The 15970-nt window shown below is 39.7% G+C and overlaps 1 protein-coding gene across 1 annotated transcript in view; it reads left to right on the top strand.

Annotated features, from left to right (window-relative positions):
• The window catches only part of shank1 (SH3 and multiple ankyrin repeat domains 1), an 83504-nt gene that overhangs the window by 10882 nt on the left and 56652 nt on the right, over positions 1 to 15970 (top strand). The window contains 8 exon segments of the mRNA XM_042505266.1: positions 6023 to 6226; positions 7103 to 7174; positions 8564 to 8672; positions 10897 to 11051; positions 11846 to 12013; positions 14036 to 14152; positions 15104 to 15181; positions 15884 to 15950. Of these exon segments, the coding sequence (XP_042361200.1) occupies positions 6023 to 6226; positions 7103 to 7174; positions 8564 to 8672; positions 10897 to 11051; positions 11846 to 12013; positions 14036 to 14152; positions 15104 to 15181; positions 15884 to 15950 (970 nt within the window).

The following is a 15970-nucleotide window of genomic DNA, read 5'->3' as shown; positions in this document are numbered from 1 at the left end:
GAGAAGTATGGGAAGAGAGGAAGGAGAAAGAGAAAGACAATGGTGGGAGAACAAGGCAGAGTGGGGATGACAGGAATGCTTTAAAGAAATTAATTCACTTCTCTTAAAGTGCTGTAGAGAGGAAGGGGGTGGTTGGAGTGGTTGAGAGAGAGAAAGAGAGTGGGATATGGAGAGGAAGTTGACTTAAATGGTGACATGGCTGCTGTGTGTGTGTGTGTGTGTGTGTGTGTGTGTGTGTGTGTGTGTGTGTGTGTGTGTGTATGTATGTGTTTTTAGGAGGGGGGTTATTTCCCCATAGATCTCATTAAAGGCTTCGAGTCCCCCTGCACTTGGCCTGCAGGAAAAGGCCAGAGGGACAGAGATAGAGAGAGCTAGACAGAGAGAGAGAGCAAGAGAGAGACAGAGATAGGAGGACTCTTATTTCTGCATAGATAAGTGACAGAGCTCTTACAGAAAGATGGAGAGAGAGGGAATGAGCAGGGAGAATAAGATATAGAGATAGGCAAGGGAAGATAAAGAGCAGCATGGACAGAGTGAGTGGGCGTATGCGAGTGGGAAAGTGTGATCACAGCTTCGGGAGACAAGACAGAATTTTTGGTCTGCATAATGATAAAACCACAAGAGAAACAGAAGGGCTGAAAGCTGCGTTAAGATTTTAATGTAAAACTGAGAATCATATAAAGGTCATAAGTTATATAAAAGCTGTGAGATTTAGTGCATTTATATGTGACTATATCACGGTTATGGGATGCAGTATTCTGGTTATGTTTCGCCCATGCACAGTGGTAGAACCTTTACTTTAGTAAAAAAGTAAAAGTAGCAATACAGCAAAAATACTCAATACCACAAAACTTAAGTATTGTAAGTTAAATGTACCTTTAGTATTAAAAGGGGCATGATGCCTAGGTGAGATGGCAGCAGACAGCAGCAGACCACTGCATGTGTAGCGACAAAAGTGGGTGTTTTAGGCCAACACATGATGTTTTCCTAACATTAAAGACATTAACCACAGCATTGTCACAACTTGAAATTCAAAAATCGAAATGTGAAAAGGTAACAAAGTTTCAGCATATCTGCTACATATGAAATGGAATAAAACTGTGGTTTGTAAAAAAGATGTAAAATAGATGTCGTGTATACAGTAATCATTATGACAACATGATACATAGAGGGAGAGAGAGAGAGAGAAAGAGAGAGGAGGAGGAGGAGAATAGGAACGTGGTCATGGCAGGGAAAAAGAGACCAACTTGGCACGCCACTTTTGCTATGAGAGCTCAAAGTACTTGTAGTGTCTACTAGTATTTAGCAGCGTTGCGCTGATCGGTGCATCATTCAGTCATGCTGCATTTCTATTGGTTGGTCAGTAGATGTTGTTGCACAGCAACAATAATAATAATAATGATAAATACAACAGTATTATTAGAAATATAAATGTTTATAACCATAGTATATGATAGTATATATGTTACATGCATATATTATAGTATATGTATGTAACATTAATAATTCTGTGTGTTGCAATAGTAGAAATATGACTAATAATAATAGCAGTAGTAGGCGTCGGGCAGGACCACGGCAGCAGTGCAACCACGACCCACAATCCAGGCGCAGCCATGTTCTGAGGAAACCTGTGAGACAAGGGAGCACAGAGGCTTGGAAGAAGAAGCCGATTTAGTGATTTGCAACAATAGGACAGCATGTTATATCAGCTGATGTTCTTATATAATGTCTGTATACTTGACCAACATTTTTGTTCTTCTTCAACCTGGACCCTATTTTCCCTTTTTTGTGTTTAAATCAGTAATGGAAACAGCGTTTGTTTGTTTTTTCTTTTACATTGGTCCAGTTTTGAGCAAGAGGGCTGCAGCTGACAGCTGTGAAATAGGTTACAAAGTAAGCATTAGGGACTTGTTTGCACTGTCAGTTTAGGTCCACTAGAAGTCAGATTGGGTCAGATTGTTGATACAAGACATTATGGAAAGAATCCCTACAGAGATAGACCTTTTGTTTAAAGAGTAACTAACATTCTTTTTTTATTTTTATTTTTTAACTAGAAACAGCCCTGAAATTGCATGTCAGAAGAGCCAATAATTTTACCATGTGTGGAGCCAGCATGTTTACACATCTAATTGAATTACAGATTTATTTCAACCAAACCAGAGCCAGTGATTGGTGGAACAGTGGAAAGATGAATCAAGACGGATTTTGTTAGTCTAATTTTGCTTCTGTTGACTTTGAATGAAGTGTGTTTTACGCTGATAAAATTACTGTTCATTCGTATGGAATATGCTGGCTTCCGCGTGATTTCAGGGCTGTTTTTGTTGCAATGGTACCTTTATGAGTAGTTTTTCCATCACTGATATGCAGTGTGTACTACTTGGTGTTGTAAGTGTTTTTTGTAAGTTGCATAATGAACACTGATAAACCACAGTTCTAACATAAACAAGCCTAATGAATTTGAAGCAAAAAAACTCTTGGCAATTGTATTTGTATATTTTGACTCTAAAACAATATTGTTATTCTACACACCACCAAATCAGTAGCCATTTAGTTTAATAGACTTACACACAGAGCTCTCTGACAACTAGAGGGCACCACAAAAACTCAACTGTAAGTGCACCATTTGAGGTTTTTAACAAGTTGAAGGCTGTCTGTGAGTACACAGCCATGATTTTATTACATGCTGTACTATTGCTGTACAGAAATGTCTATAAAATAGGGCAAATCAAGAGAAAAACAGTTCACAGAACCAAGTTGCATTTTGAAGGTTACAGGGATGAGGAATCGGTGATGAGCCCTGATAGGCTGGACCGTTAGAAGCTGTGGGATCAATCATACACCTATAGATATACAGATCAATAAGCAGCATGGCTGCCTCAGTAAGGTCTCCAGCTATCTGAAGGGTCTCAGACTGAAAGCTAAGTTATTACACACATTTTAATCTCTATAATTTTATGATAATTATCAGTGTTTTTTAAATGTTCTGGTCGACTGTGGGATATTCTCAAGTATGATATCTAAATCCTTAACCTTAATTTTACTTTTCTCCTGCTTTGATTGTGATTAATTTTAGAGTGAATTTGCCTGCATCCTTTATTGGGACTGAGTGCTTTGTGTAGGCTTGTTTGTACATCTGTGTGTGTGTGTGTGCGCGTGTGTGTGTGTGTGTGTGTGTGTGTGTGTGTGTGTGTGTGTGTGTATGTGAGTGACTGAGTGAGTGAGTGAGTGTGTCTGTTTGTGTGTGAGACCTTATCTTATACAAACAGACACACCTTTTCATCCTCTTTTGCTCTCATACTCAAAGTCTTAGATGCTCCCCTCCCTTTTACTCCACTCTCTTTCGCCACGCCGTGTAACAAGCGCGTTCACACACACAGACACACACACACACACACACACACACACACACACACACACACACACAGAGACACAAATCCATCCACATTGATGCACATGCTCACACACAAACACATGCACACCCTCCCAGTACCCCATCTCCTAGGGAACACAGGGATGTCTCTATGGCAACAAGCAGCTTGCTCCACTAATGAACCGGTTGCCGTGGTGACCGGGTTGGCTGTGCGCGAACGGAGACACTGAATAAAATAGAGGGAGAAAATGTTATGTTACTCCTCTGCACAAAACCCCCATGCAGGGTTTTATCTCTCCCTTTGTAGGATGCGCACACACACACACGCACACGTGCATACAGAAATGTAAGTGTATGTATGCAAGAGATTAAGATGAGTGACATGACTGATTGAATGTTCTGGGTTAGAAGACGTTTTGGCTGGAAAAAGACCTCGTACTGTAATGCAGTAAGAGGCAGGGATCCTTGCAGCTGTAGTTTGCATGGGCCAATCACCATCCTGCTGCTGCCTCAAGGTCAGAGAATAACCCAACTCCACTCTGGGCACAGAGAGGGAGAGAGAGAGGGAGAGAGAGCGCTGCCAAAAACCTTCTGTCAGCCATCTGTGTAGTGAGTTACGTCCCACTTTGCTGAGTGAGCCTCTGAGCCGTTCTGCATTTGGCCATTCACGACCCCACTGGAGACACTTAAAGCTGCACCAAACTGCCATTCATATCCTCTCTGCTGACTGAGACCACTGGGAATAACCCACTTTATGTTGGGGCTGTCTCCCCCTGCTGGTTCAGATGGGGGACAGCCTCTGTGTGCTGCAGTCAAAAAGGTTGGAACATCCACTGCCACAGTATGCTCTCTGGGACAGTGCTGACATCTTCAGGGGATCCAAAGATGCATATTAGGAGTCATGATGAGATGATTAATGGGACAGGAAATAAGAAAAATATTTTTCATATTTCATTTTTCAAAATTCATAACCCCCCAGAAAAGGTCAAGGTTTGTTTTATGTTTTTACCAGTTATTCAAATGAAAAACAGTGGTGTCAGACATACCCAGATTTTATTTTCTTTTTACTAAATTGACAATAAAACAGTCTGAAAATAATCCATTACAAATAAAAATACAACATTCAAAGTTCTACTAAAGTGTACAGATGCAGAAAAATGCTACCCGTGACTAATATTTAATATATTTGATTCTTTTACCTGATCCATCAGTGTTTGACATCTTATAATTGCAGCTGGTCAAGGTGGAGATAGGTGTTTTAGTGTAAAGGAGTCGGGCCCCCTTCGAAATTATGTTTGAAATAACAGCCTGAAACAGGTATTTAAATAATACCATGTAAGAGGAACTGCTAACAACTCATACACATCTGAAATATGACAACTAAGGAGCCCAACTAGGCATTGCTTTTCTCAAAACTATTGCCTTAAAACAGAGTGAGTAGAGAATTAGTTAGTTTACAACCCAATTACCAGCATAAATTATGACAGTACATACAATTCTGTATGCTCTGATGGAGCTTGTTCGGTATAATAATACATTGAGACTTAACATTGAAACTTTATATCTCAGCAACACAGTGGTCAACATGCGGTTAGATTTAGGCCCAAAAACCATCTATTATGGTTAGGAAAAGATCATGTTTTGGCTTAAAGTGTCTGTTTTTGGTGGCGAAAAAGCTGCTGGAATTCGCAGCAATATCTTGGATAAAAAACAAAAAAAACAAAAAAGCTTTTCATGGCTCTATCCTGATGGGAAACACGGCAATGTCACAGTCAAAAACAGCCAAATTTGGTGGCTAAAAAACAGCTGTAAATGCAGCGATGACTTGCCAAAAAAGCAACCTGTTTTGTTGTCTTTTGGTCTCGTATTGTGGTCTGCAGCTAGGCAGGCGTCTCACACCATCCACCATTTCCTCCACCTTCCAGTGACAAAGTCAGCTAATATACTGTGTCACTTTAGAAATGTTGATATAAAAGTTATAAAATGCACAAAATGTAACGGATCCATGGTTTGCAGATATGTACAATGCCAAGATATTCTTCTGGCGACTGTGCTGTAGCTAATGTCCCTTTGTTGCTTCCAGCTCATGAAATGTACTGCTGTGGTTCGTTCTGCAACAGAAAGTTCAAAACATCCTAATTTTAGCATACTTGCATTAGCTACAGTTCATTCTTAAGGCACAGATGGTGTGTCCATCAAAATATTACAGATCATTTCACCTCATTTGAGGCAGATTGCAGCCTGAAATCCTCAGGCAGTTCTCAGTCTAAATGTTTGAATATTTAGTTCAAGAATAATTGTGGCTTGTGTTCAGTTTTAAAATGATACCGTTTCTTATGACTTTTTCTTTTGTTAAGATAAACAAAAAGTGATCAGGCAGTTTTTATCATAACCTTTAGTGTCTTGAATGATGCATACAAGGAGTCTATATGCATCTTCATCATCTTAAAGCCTGTTCTACTGACTTGTTTTTGATATGATTATTATTTGATAGTTGTCACTCACTTTTGCTGCATTTTAAGATTCATCACATGGTAAGATGTTTATTAATGTCTGTTTTTTATTCTTAACATTTAGAGTTCCCCAGTTAACCAATGATCACTGCTTTATGAACTTAGATCTGAGCAACATCTCCTTCTGTCTCTCCTGCAGAAATGTTTGCGGTTTAACCCAGATGCTACGGTGTGGAAGGCCAAGCAGCAGGTGCTGTGCTCCCTGACCGAATCTTTGCGGGACGTCCTGAACTATGGTCTCTTCCAACCTGCCACAGACGGCCATGATGCCAAGTTCCTGGAGGAGGAGAGGCTGCTCAAAGAGTACCCACAGTCCTTTGAGAAAGGGGTACCGTATTTGGAGGTATGATTCCAGTCTTCCTTTGGCACAGTTTGTGAGACGCAGTACTACACAACAGAGAAGTGATGTAGCCTGCATTTCCTCAAGATGTCCCTGTTATTCAACAGTGCAATGGTCAAAATCAGACTCTGATGTGACAGCGTTCTCTCTCTTTTAAAGTTTACAATGAGTTTTGAGAAACTGTTACAAAAGTTTGTTCTTAAAATAAGCTGAAATGTCAGCTATGTGTTGTATTTTGAAGAGAACGCTGAACCAATCAATCATGCTGTGCATTACAGCATTAAGATCAGTGTAGTAGATTCCGATTTTTTAAATTATTTTTTTACCATCAGAATTTTGCCACACATTATGTATCCAAGGTTTAAGCTTTTGCATTTTACATGGAGATCCCAGATGACTGAAGTAAAATCAGCAGCACTTTAAGGTAGTTTAGACTACCTCTACTGTAAATATTCCCCTGTGTTAATTAAGGTTATACAGGGTTATAAAAAACCCTGGTTTATCAATGTACTGTCATACATACATCTTAGAGAAATGTCACAGAACTGTTAAGCATCCCTGCTCTGTTTAGTGCAACACCTGTTAATCTCTTATCCAGTCTGTGCAGTCACTTTCTTTTCATGCTATATTATGACCCAGTGGAGGCTCTAAACCGTCTTTAAACTACTGTAAAGCAAGACCATTTCTTTCACATCTCTTGTCTTCGGTGAAGTGGAAGAGGGGGTTTGTATAGCAAACCAGATAAAGCTTCTCTTCTACAATAAATCTGCAGGCCCCATTTTATGGATCTAGGCCAAAAGCTAAGAGAATTAAGGACAAACGCCCTCTGTGCTAGGATTAACTCTTCGTTTTCTTTCTCTTCCTCTCTCTGGGGTTTAGTTTCGATACAAGACCAGGGTGTACAAACAGACCAATCTGGATGAGAAGCAGCTGGCCAAACTGCACACTAAGGTATGAAACCTATTTGTCTTGAAGTCGAATCTCTGAAATGCTTCAGCTGCGTTGGTCAGTCGTATAATTGTACTGGCACATAGTAAGTGAGTTTAAATCAGCACTGCAGAGTATACATATTAGTGCACATGTTTACATATAGGTAATTGTGCAAGTATAATGGAGATGCACATATTTCGATATTCTGGGCTGATACCAATAGCAATTTTTTGTTGTTGTTATATATTTTGATTTTGTTGTTTTTTCCCCCCTCATGCTAGGGAAACAAAAAAAAAATCATAAAAAACTGAACTCTTTTAAAGTAATTAAGCCCTTCATGAGCGAGGTCTGTAGAGTGTATATGGTGTTACATGAAGCTACTTCTGGGCAGTTCTCTGTGGGACACTTTTCTTCACTGCAATGTGTTTGTGCGAGCTGTTGAATGAGAAAATAAACTCAGCCACTTTGAGAACATGCTCTCGTCTCTGTCTCGTCAGTGTTCATTACATTACTATTATTTACTTGGGAATAAATCATCAGTGTGGAAATATTTTGTTATCCGAGAAACTGTGACAAAAGCCATACTGAGGAAACACTACCTGCCAGGCCACTTCACTGACTTTTTGCTAACCTTACCGTAGCTGCTCTGTTGTAGCAATGTTGACTGAAAAAACGTGCATGTAGACTGAAAGTCATCCGTGCTGTTCTGTCAGGAGGTGCAGGGACAAAGCATAAACAATAGTAAGTTGATTAAGTTATTAGTAGAGGAAAAGTCTGCTAAGCTAATTTCTGCAATGTAAAATACCAATGGCTTATGCTAAAAACAGTAGCATGCTGTATATGTGGGGGAAATGTGACGTAAGACAGTTGTTTTGTCTATGATCCTTGATAGTTATTATTGAGTTTTATACTTTAGTGAAAAGATCTTGTTGTTAATTCACGTTTTGAGGATGTTGGGAGGAGCTTGTCTTCAAGTCGGACAGCCCTGAAGTTTTAGGAAACTAGATCATGGTTTGAATTGAAATGGAAACATTTTTTCCAGAATTTTTTTCAAAGAGAATGAACCAGTTTTAATTATTTCAAATTATGTATTTGTTGTTTTTATCTTTTCTGGCTAAGCACAAAGAAATGGGTGGCAGCTTCTCTTGTCACCGACTGTATTAAATAAGCAGATAATATCGGCTCATGTCGATCGTAGGCCCCTAAATCGAATTGAATCAAAATCGAATCGTGGTAGACTTTGTGATGAAACCATTGATTTACACCCTTAGTATCTGCGTTTATTTTCCCTTTGTTAATATATCACACTGTGCTGTGCTGGACTATCTTTCACTTGCCAATACAGTATTTAAAATGCAGGACTTCTACTTAATCTCTGTAACACAGCAGCATGTTTCTCTCCACATGCAGGCCAGCCTGAAGAAATTCATGGATTACATCCAAACCAGCGCTGTGGATAAGATGAGCAAGTTCTTAGATAAAGGCCTCGATCCCAACTACCAGGATGCTGACACTGGTGGTAAGGAGTGCCTCTGAGCCTGAGGAACTGCCACCTTCCCTCTGACATGTAGCATGTTCCTCAGTTCCATCCACTTCATCCACAGTCATTTTCCTCTCTGTCATCTGTCATCGACACTCTGACACTTCAATATATTATTCTCATGAGATGAATAAAAAGACTTAAAACAAGAGGAACATAATAGGGTTGAAGTTAACAGTGACACTGATTTCACTTGCTATAGCTCATCTCATCCATCCATATAGACTCTACACACATCCATCTTCACACCCACATATCCTTGAACCTTTGCCTAGCTCTTCAATTAATTTATCATTCTCCTTCAAATGTACAAAAATGCATTCAAGAAGCAGTTAACCTTCTCCTCTCGGCTAAATTAGCACATTGGTGACCAGCAGCTTTGTGACCTGTGGCTCTGCCTGTCTCCCCCCCTCCGTTGTCTGCCCTCAGCTCTGCGGTATGTTGGCCTAACACTTTGTCGAGGATGTGGGCCAGTGCTGTTCACAATTTGGTATCTTTTCCCAGATCCTTAGTGTTTAGGGGTAGCAGCAGACGGCTCATTTACAGTTTGGGTGTGTTGCTCTGTGTCACTCCAGCCGCTGCGGGAGCGAAGTGTCACAAAACAAAACAGCCTGTTGTCAACTGTGTGAAACACACTTCCTCTTCAGAACACCGGGTGGCAACAGAGAGCCCTGTTGATGCCCTCTCATGCTGCACTTGCATCATATGGGAAAGATCCACCGTATACACACCATAAACCTGAAAATGATACTTGAGGTGGTTATTGCCACTTTGGACATCAGGGTTTGATGATGGATCCTTGTTTATGTGCCCTTGTAGTAAATCATATGATAATGATACCGACAAAACCGCTAGAGCTTATGGTAGAAAATTATTTGAAATTTTAAAATTTGGATAGCAACATTTATTTGTTTTTATTGTATGAATTATTTTGCTACAAAAATCTTGAATCAAAACACGAAAACTCACTCAGTACAAACTGTTCAAAGCTTCACAGATAATCTCAATTTTTCTTTCTTCATGGCTTTAAATAGTTTCTTCCTCTTTCTTGACTGTTAGGTTGTGTCAGGGTGTTCTGACAGTTAGTTTATGAAGGTCTTCAATATTAAGCATGTGGAGGGCAATGAGGAAATCTGAAGCTCTTTGGAAAACCTATCTGCTCTGTGGTCCTGGGTTGTAGATACCCCCACCACACCTTTTACGTTACCTGCCTGTCTCTCTGAAAATCCTTCATGCTTTCCCTCCCAGCAGAAGGCTCACACTGAGTGCCTTTAATAGGACATAAAATGATTCTAACATATTCAGCGTGGCTCCTCTCAGTGGGGGCTCACTTCCATCTCTGCCAAGTGAACCGTTTAATGGGCATTCCCTAAGTCGTCCCAACATGCTAACTTCAGAGGAAGTACAGTCAAAACATTCCCCCTTATTATTTGTACCTGAGCTCTACAGAAGCTGTTGGAGGATGAAAAGCCCCTCAGTCGTTTTCCTCTTTGCCAAAAACTCTCTTGTCACCGTGGCAGCCAGGACTCCTACCCTGTTTTTGCTGGGAACACTTTGAATGCTTTTATTCTTCTTGGTGCCATTGACCTTTCTTGCTTAATTAGTTGAAGTGTGTTAAGTGAGGTTGAAAGTGTTGTGACAAAGCATTGCTATTGTTTTGACATCATTTTATTTTTTAAAATTTAAAATCAAGTTTTTATTGAGTTTTTTTTATGTCCGCATAATTGGCAGATTATAAATATATCATTTGGAAACACAGTTTTAGCATTTACTGGAAGATAACGTTGCTACTGTAGGACAAAACCATTCTCAAGAGTTAAATCTCACCACTCCACTGATACAATAAACAGAACTCTGATTTACTGCTGATACCAACATTTCTCTATTTAGAAATGAAAGTGTTAAACAAACTGTTTCAATAAAGGTGGACAGTGTTTTTTATTTATTTATGATTATTTTTTAATATGTCTGTTTCTTGTCTGCCTGCAAGGAGAAAGCTGCTGGTGTTCAATAATATCAAAACAAGGACGGAGGAATTGTAGTGTAAATAGCTGAAATTAATTGTTTTCCCACTGAGTATTCAAGCGCCCCCCAGGGGGAAAACAATCTGGCCAGTGCCCTCCAAATAATTTGACTTTCAAACCAATCCTTCTGACCATTTAAAAACTTTGTTTAAATCTGTGTGCGCGTGTGTTTCTACCAGAGACCCCCCTGTCCCTGGCGGTGCAATGTGAGCCAGGTGGAGGTGAGCCCATCCGGGTCCTGGTGGAGGGAGGGGCTCACATTGACTTCCGTGCCAAAGATGGACTCACACCGCTACACAAAGCTGTGCGAGGCCACCGCCATACAGCCCTGCTGGTAAACCTCACACACGTTATTGACCATATAAAGAAATGCTGTTATCTAATACACAAGTGTTATGTTTTCATTGCCATGCCATTAAACAAGAAAACCCAGCCCACACAGCGTATGTATCTGCAAGATGGATACCTGCCCTGAAACTGATGCAGTGTTCAGTCTTCATTTGTGTTACTGTATAAGTAAACAAGCTGAGGATAGAATAAACAGACCATCCCAAGCAACAATCCACACCCACCCACACACAAAGAGCACAAAAAAATTCAGCATTCTATTCAACCAAAGAGAAAAAGAGACATTAAAATTCAGATTGCCTGGTATAAAGGTATTAGCACATTTACATTTTAGGCATTTGCTCAGAACTTCAGCTTCCAAATCGCCAGGAAGAAGTTACCTGTAGAAACTCATTCAGATAATTGCATGTGTTACATTGGCAATGTTCATGTTCTCCACAAAAGAAAGAAACAGCTGCTAAACTGCATAAAGAATTGCTGCAGACTCTGATTGAATACATAATGCTCTCCAGCCTGAGGTGTTGATGACCTCTCTGAACCCCCGGCTATGTGTTCCCAAACTGATTTAAAATTCCATGAATATTCTTCGACTTGAAGTTGGGAACCAACTTATGATAATTTCATCTTGCTGCTGTATTTATTATATTATTAGCTCAGAAAATTCATCATTATTATACTGCATAGTATTAATTGTATACTTTACTTACTGTTGTCATTAGTGCCAGCACTTGAGAATGGCCTGTATATGAGGTTTACCTTCACTGCTGTGTCTTTATGCAGGTCCTGCTGTCTCTGGGTGCGTCTCCAGACTATAAGGACCGGCGAGGGCTGACGCCGCTCTACCACACTGTGCTGACAGGGGGGGACACCTCCTGCTGCGAAACACTGCTTTTCCACCGCGCCAAACTGGGCATCAGGGATGAGAACGGCTGGGATGAGACACATCAGGTACGAGTGGGTACACTGAAGGTTCTTAAGAGGTAATATGAATGCAAATATAGAAAGTATTTGATTTGTTCTCGTGTTATCTCCCATGTGCTGTGTATACAGTTACACTTAATCAACAGCACAACTTTTGTTAGAGGATGCTTGGGGTGAAATCTTTCAATCTAATGGGGTCAGTGGCCTAATTTGTGTCTGTTTGGGGGCTGTGGTCTGAAAGCACCAGAAAAATAGTCCTGCCTTTGGGTGTTTGGGGTTTTAGTTTCTGTTGTTTGTATTGCACAAGTGTGCATGCATCCTATTTGTAATGTACCAGTGTACTCTGTGTTGCAGTGTCTCCGTATGTACAGCATCTGTGTCTACGTCAAAAACCATTCATGCCATGAAACACTGCACCTCTCATCTTTTATCTTGGGCACCTTTCACCCTTCATCCCACTCACCCTGCTTCTGTGGCCTCATATTCCAGCAGTGGACAGGAAAATAAAAGGTATGAGCCTCTTCGTCTCAGTGTAGTCATGCACTCTCATCACCATCTGTCTCTTCAGCTCTCCTTGTGGCCTCCATCTTTTCCTGTCTGTGTGTGTTGAGCAGGATTTGAGTCATGATAGCATTGATACTAAGATTTTTTTTCTGATTAGATCTATCAGAGGTCGTTTTTATTTTTATTTTTATTTTTTTTAACAAACACTCATTATTTTGAACTTTGGAATTCGCCATGTCTCCCCCCAAATTATAAATATTCAGTGTGTGAATACCATTTTTCTGGCAGGGTTGAAATAGCCTTGAGGCCCTCTTGAGTTTTTTCAGTTTTACTTGGATATACTGTTTAGAACAATGAAATGGACATCAAAGTCCAGTCAACTGAAGGCTACTTATGTAAGTGATATTGCTCCGCAAGGAATTTTTCATGCACAAAATATTTTGTTGTTTGCCCTCATTGCGAAAAAACATAATATTCCTATGAAGATCTTTACAAAGCAAATGAAAATGAATATTCCACTAATGTTTCCATTTACATGCAGTTGTGCGTACCCCGATAAACGTGCCATATCATGTTGTTTATCACATCAAAATATGGAAAAGTGAAATTGCTGAAGCTGCTTGTGCCATTTTGCTTATTTGTATCAAAATAGGATTTTAAAAAAAGTTTTCCATCAGTGGCAGACTTGATCACCTCTGCAAACACATTTTCCCTCTTTCAGTCTTTCAACCACCTTCTTGAAAATGTCAGCGTTGTGATATTTGTGCATATCCAAAAACCGGTTGATGTTCAAGTCTTTCACAATGTTTAAAAGTAGGTCTGTATCTTTTCTGATCAGAAATGTGGGATTTTCTTTTGGGCATGCATCTCTACCACAACTATTGGGTTAGATGATTTGTGTACAATGTATCCATGACAGTGCACAGAGCTGACCAAAAATAGGCAGGAGGCCTTGTAAACCTAGTCAAAGTTTCCCTGTGGAAGAAAATAATAGAGGAAGTGAAGGTGAAAGTGTACTGCACATTGTCAAGCTTATGCTTTTGTCCCTTACCATAGCATTAAAAGGTAACAATCATTCTTTAAAAAGAAAATGTATTTGTAGTCCACCAGTGAGTTAACAGTTAACTCGGCATGAAACAGAAGTAGTGTTGCTATGATAGCCATGATAATAACATAAGTTGCGTATGACTCAATAATAATAACATGTATAAAGGTTTTATTTCCACTGTATGATGTTGCTGTATGTGTGTCCATATGATGATAAATGTACATTAATTGTTGTTATTGGATCTCACTTGTGTTCCCTCTCTGTTTTCTCACCCTCTGAGTTTGGAGGTAGTGTTAATAAAATGTGGTGTCACTTAATAACTGTCACTTTGTCCCTTTCCCTGTGTCACTGTCTGTTCTTCATTCTTGTTTGCTTCTCCGCCTCTCTGTTCTCCTTATTAAACAACCACATAAATCCTTCCTGTTTTTCACTCTTCGTTACATCTTGTATTTTTCCCTGCCCTCTCACTCCTCCACAATCTGTTCGTCCTCTTTCAGGCCTGTCAGAATGGTAACTCGCAGCATCTGGAGCACCTCCTCTTCTACGGGGCGGATTCTTCCTCCCAGAATGCCTCTGGAAACACTGCCTTGCACATCTGTGCTTTATACAACAAGGTAGACACCATTTTTAAGTGAGATCAAATGCTATCTTCTATAGAGTATGTGCTTTTAGTTGGTTGAGCATCTTCAACCTGAAAACTCATTGATTGCAAAATTCTTTCAAGGGTTTTCCAAGCAAAAAAAAGATGAAATTAGAGCACTTTTTTTTTTTTTTTTTTTTCAGTGGAAGTTTAAGTATTAATAATATTGTATATCATAAACTTTTCGTCAACAAAAAGGTTTGTTGTCCCTTTAAAGTTTCTTTTAAAGGGACAGTTCATCCCCTAAGTCAAAAATACATTCATTTTCCTTTTGCTGGTAGCTCTGTTTATCAGTCTAGATTGTTTCGGTCTGAGTCGCCGAGTGTTTTAGATATTGGACATAGATATAACTATATGGCACTCAGCTTATGGTGGTCAAATCTCCAAAAAAAACCCAACAACAAAAACCCCAAACCCTCAACAACAATGTTTCTTTCCAGACATCATGACCCGGTTACTCAAGATAAACTACAGACCTTGTTGTGAGCAGTTTCATGTAGGAACTATTTCCTTACTACCAAACGGCGCTCATCATCTGTATCACTGCGCAGAAGGAAGTGTGCATCTGCTGCTAGCTCACCTAGCACCACTAAGCTAGCTAATGTTACAGTTCATCTGAACAGAATGCCATTAATGTTCACATATCTGTTATGAGCACAAGCCTGTCGTCCATGAGTAGATGCACGCTTTCTTCTGTGCAGTGATACGGTTGGTTGGTGTGGCATGTTTCATGGAATATTTATCATTATATACTGTATTTGCAGTAACATTATATAAAAATATACACATTTAGTCAAAAGAAGAGAATACTGTGCTTTCTAAAGCCAATGCATAAATGTGAACAGATTACATTCCTGCATCAAGCAGTAGTTATACAATTAATGTTTTACGATGAATGTACATCAATCAGTGCTGTTTGTTGCAGGAAAGCTGTTCACGAATTCTGCTCTACCGGGGAGCAAATAAAGACATGAAGAACAACAGTGGGCAGACCCCCTTTCAGGTAATGGCTGAGTGCCTGGCTGGGTAATTATGCATGTTGGGTGGTTGTATGGTTTAGTGTCTTATTAAGTTAACGTAGCAGAAAGTGCCGGGCATCTTTTCACTTTAACTATTATTGCGTTGCAATGCACACACAGAGGTCCCAGGTGGCAGAGTTACACATGACCCCTTAATCTAGATATATTAACTCTGTCAGTGCAGAAAAAGCCAGCTGAGACAATCTGTTGTGTTTGTGTGCGTGTGAGAGAGAAAACGAGAGGAGACAACAGAGAGAGAAAGCATTGAAATTTGCCAGATTGTGTGCTGACCTGTGTAGTTTGTTAAAAAAAAGCATTTGTGCAATGGTGGAAAGAATACACAAAAACATGGACTCATGTGAGAGTACTTACATGTTTTGGCTGTCTTATTCTTTTTCATGAAAATAGCAAATCCATGTCCCATGCTAACATGATTTAAACATGCTACTACAACTAATCTGGTTTTCATTGCTTGTAAATATGCCCATTTGAAGTGTAAGTTTAGAGCACCAACAGAATGAGGTCATTTATAAAATACAAAGAATAATGCTTCAAAGAAACAACCCATAAGGTTTCCTGCTGTAATTAAGAGAAATAGTAAACAGTTTATTACACTCTTATATCTTATGCATTCATTTGCTACCATATAGCTGCATCCAAAAAGAATGTATTTGTGTTTTTATCAGGTGGCTGTTATGTCTGGCCATTTTGAGTTGGGAGAAATTATCAAAAACCACAGGGACACAGATGTGGGTAAGTAGCTGAGATCTGGT

This window comes from Plectropomus leopardus, chromosome 17, assembly GCF_008729295.1.
Source record: "Plectropomus leopardus isolate mb chromosome 17, YSFRI_Pleo_2.0, whole genome shotgun sequence".
Taxonomy (NCBI): domain Eukaryota; kingdom Metazoa; phylum Chordata; class Actinopteri; order Perciformes; family Serranidae; genus Plectropomus; species Plectropomus leopardus.
This window is presented reverse-complemented; position numbering and strand designations above follow the sequence as displayed.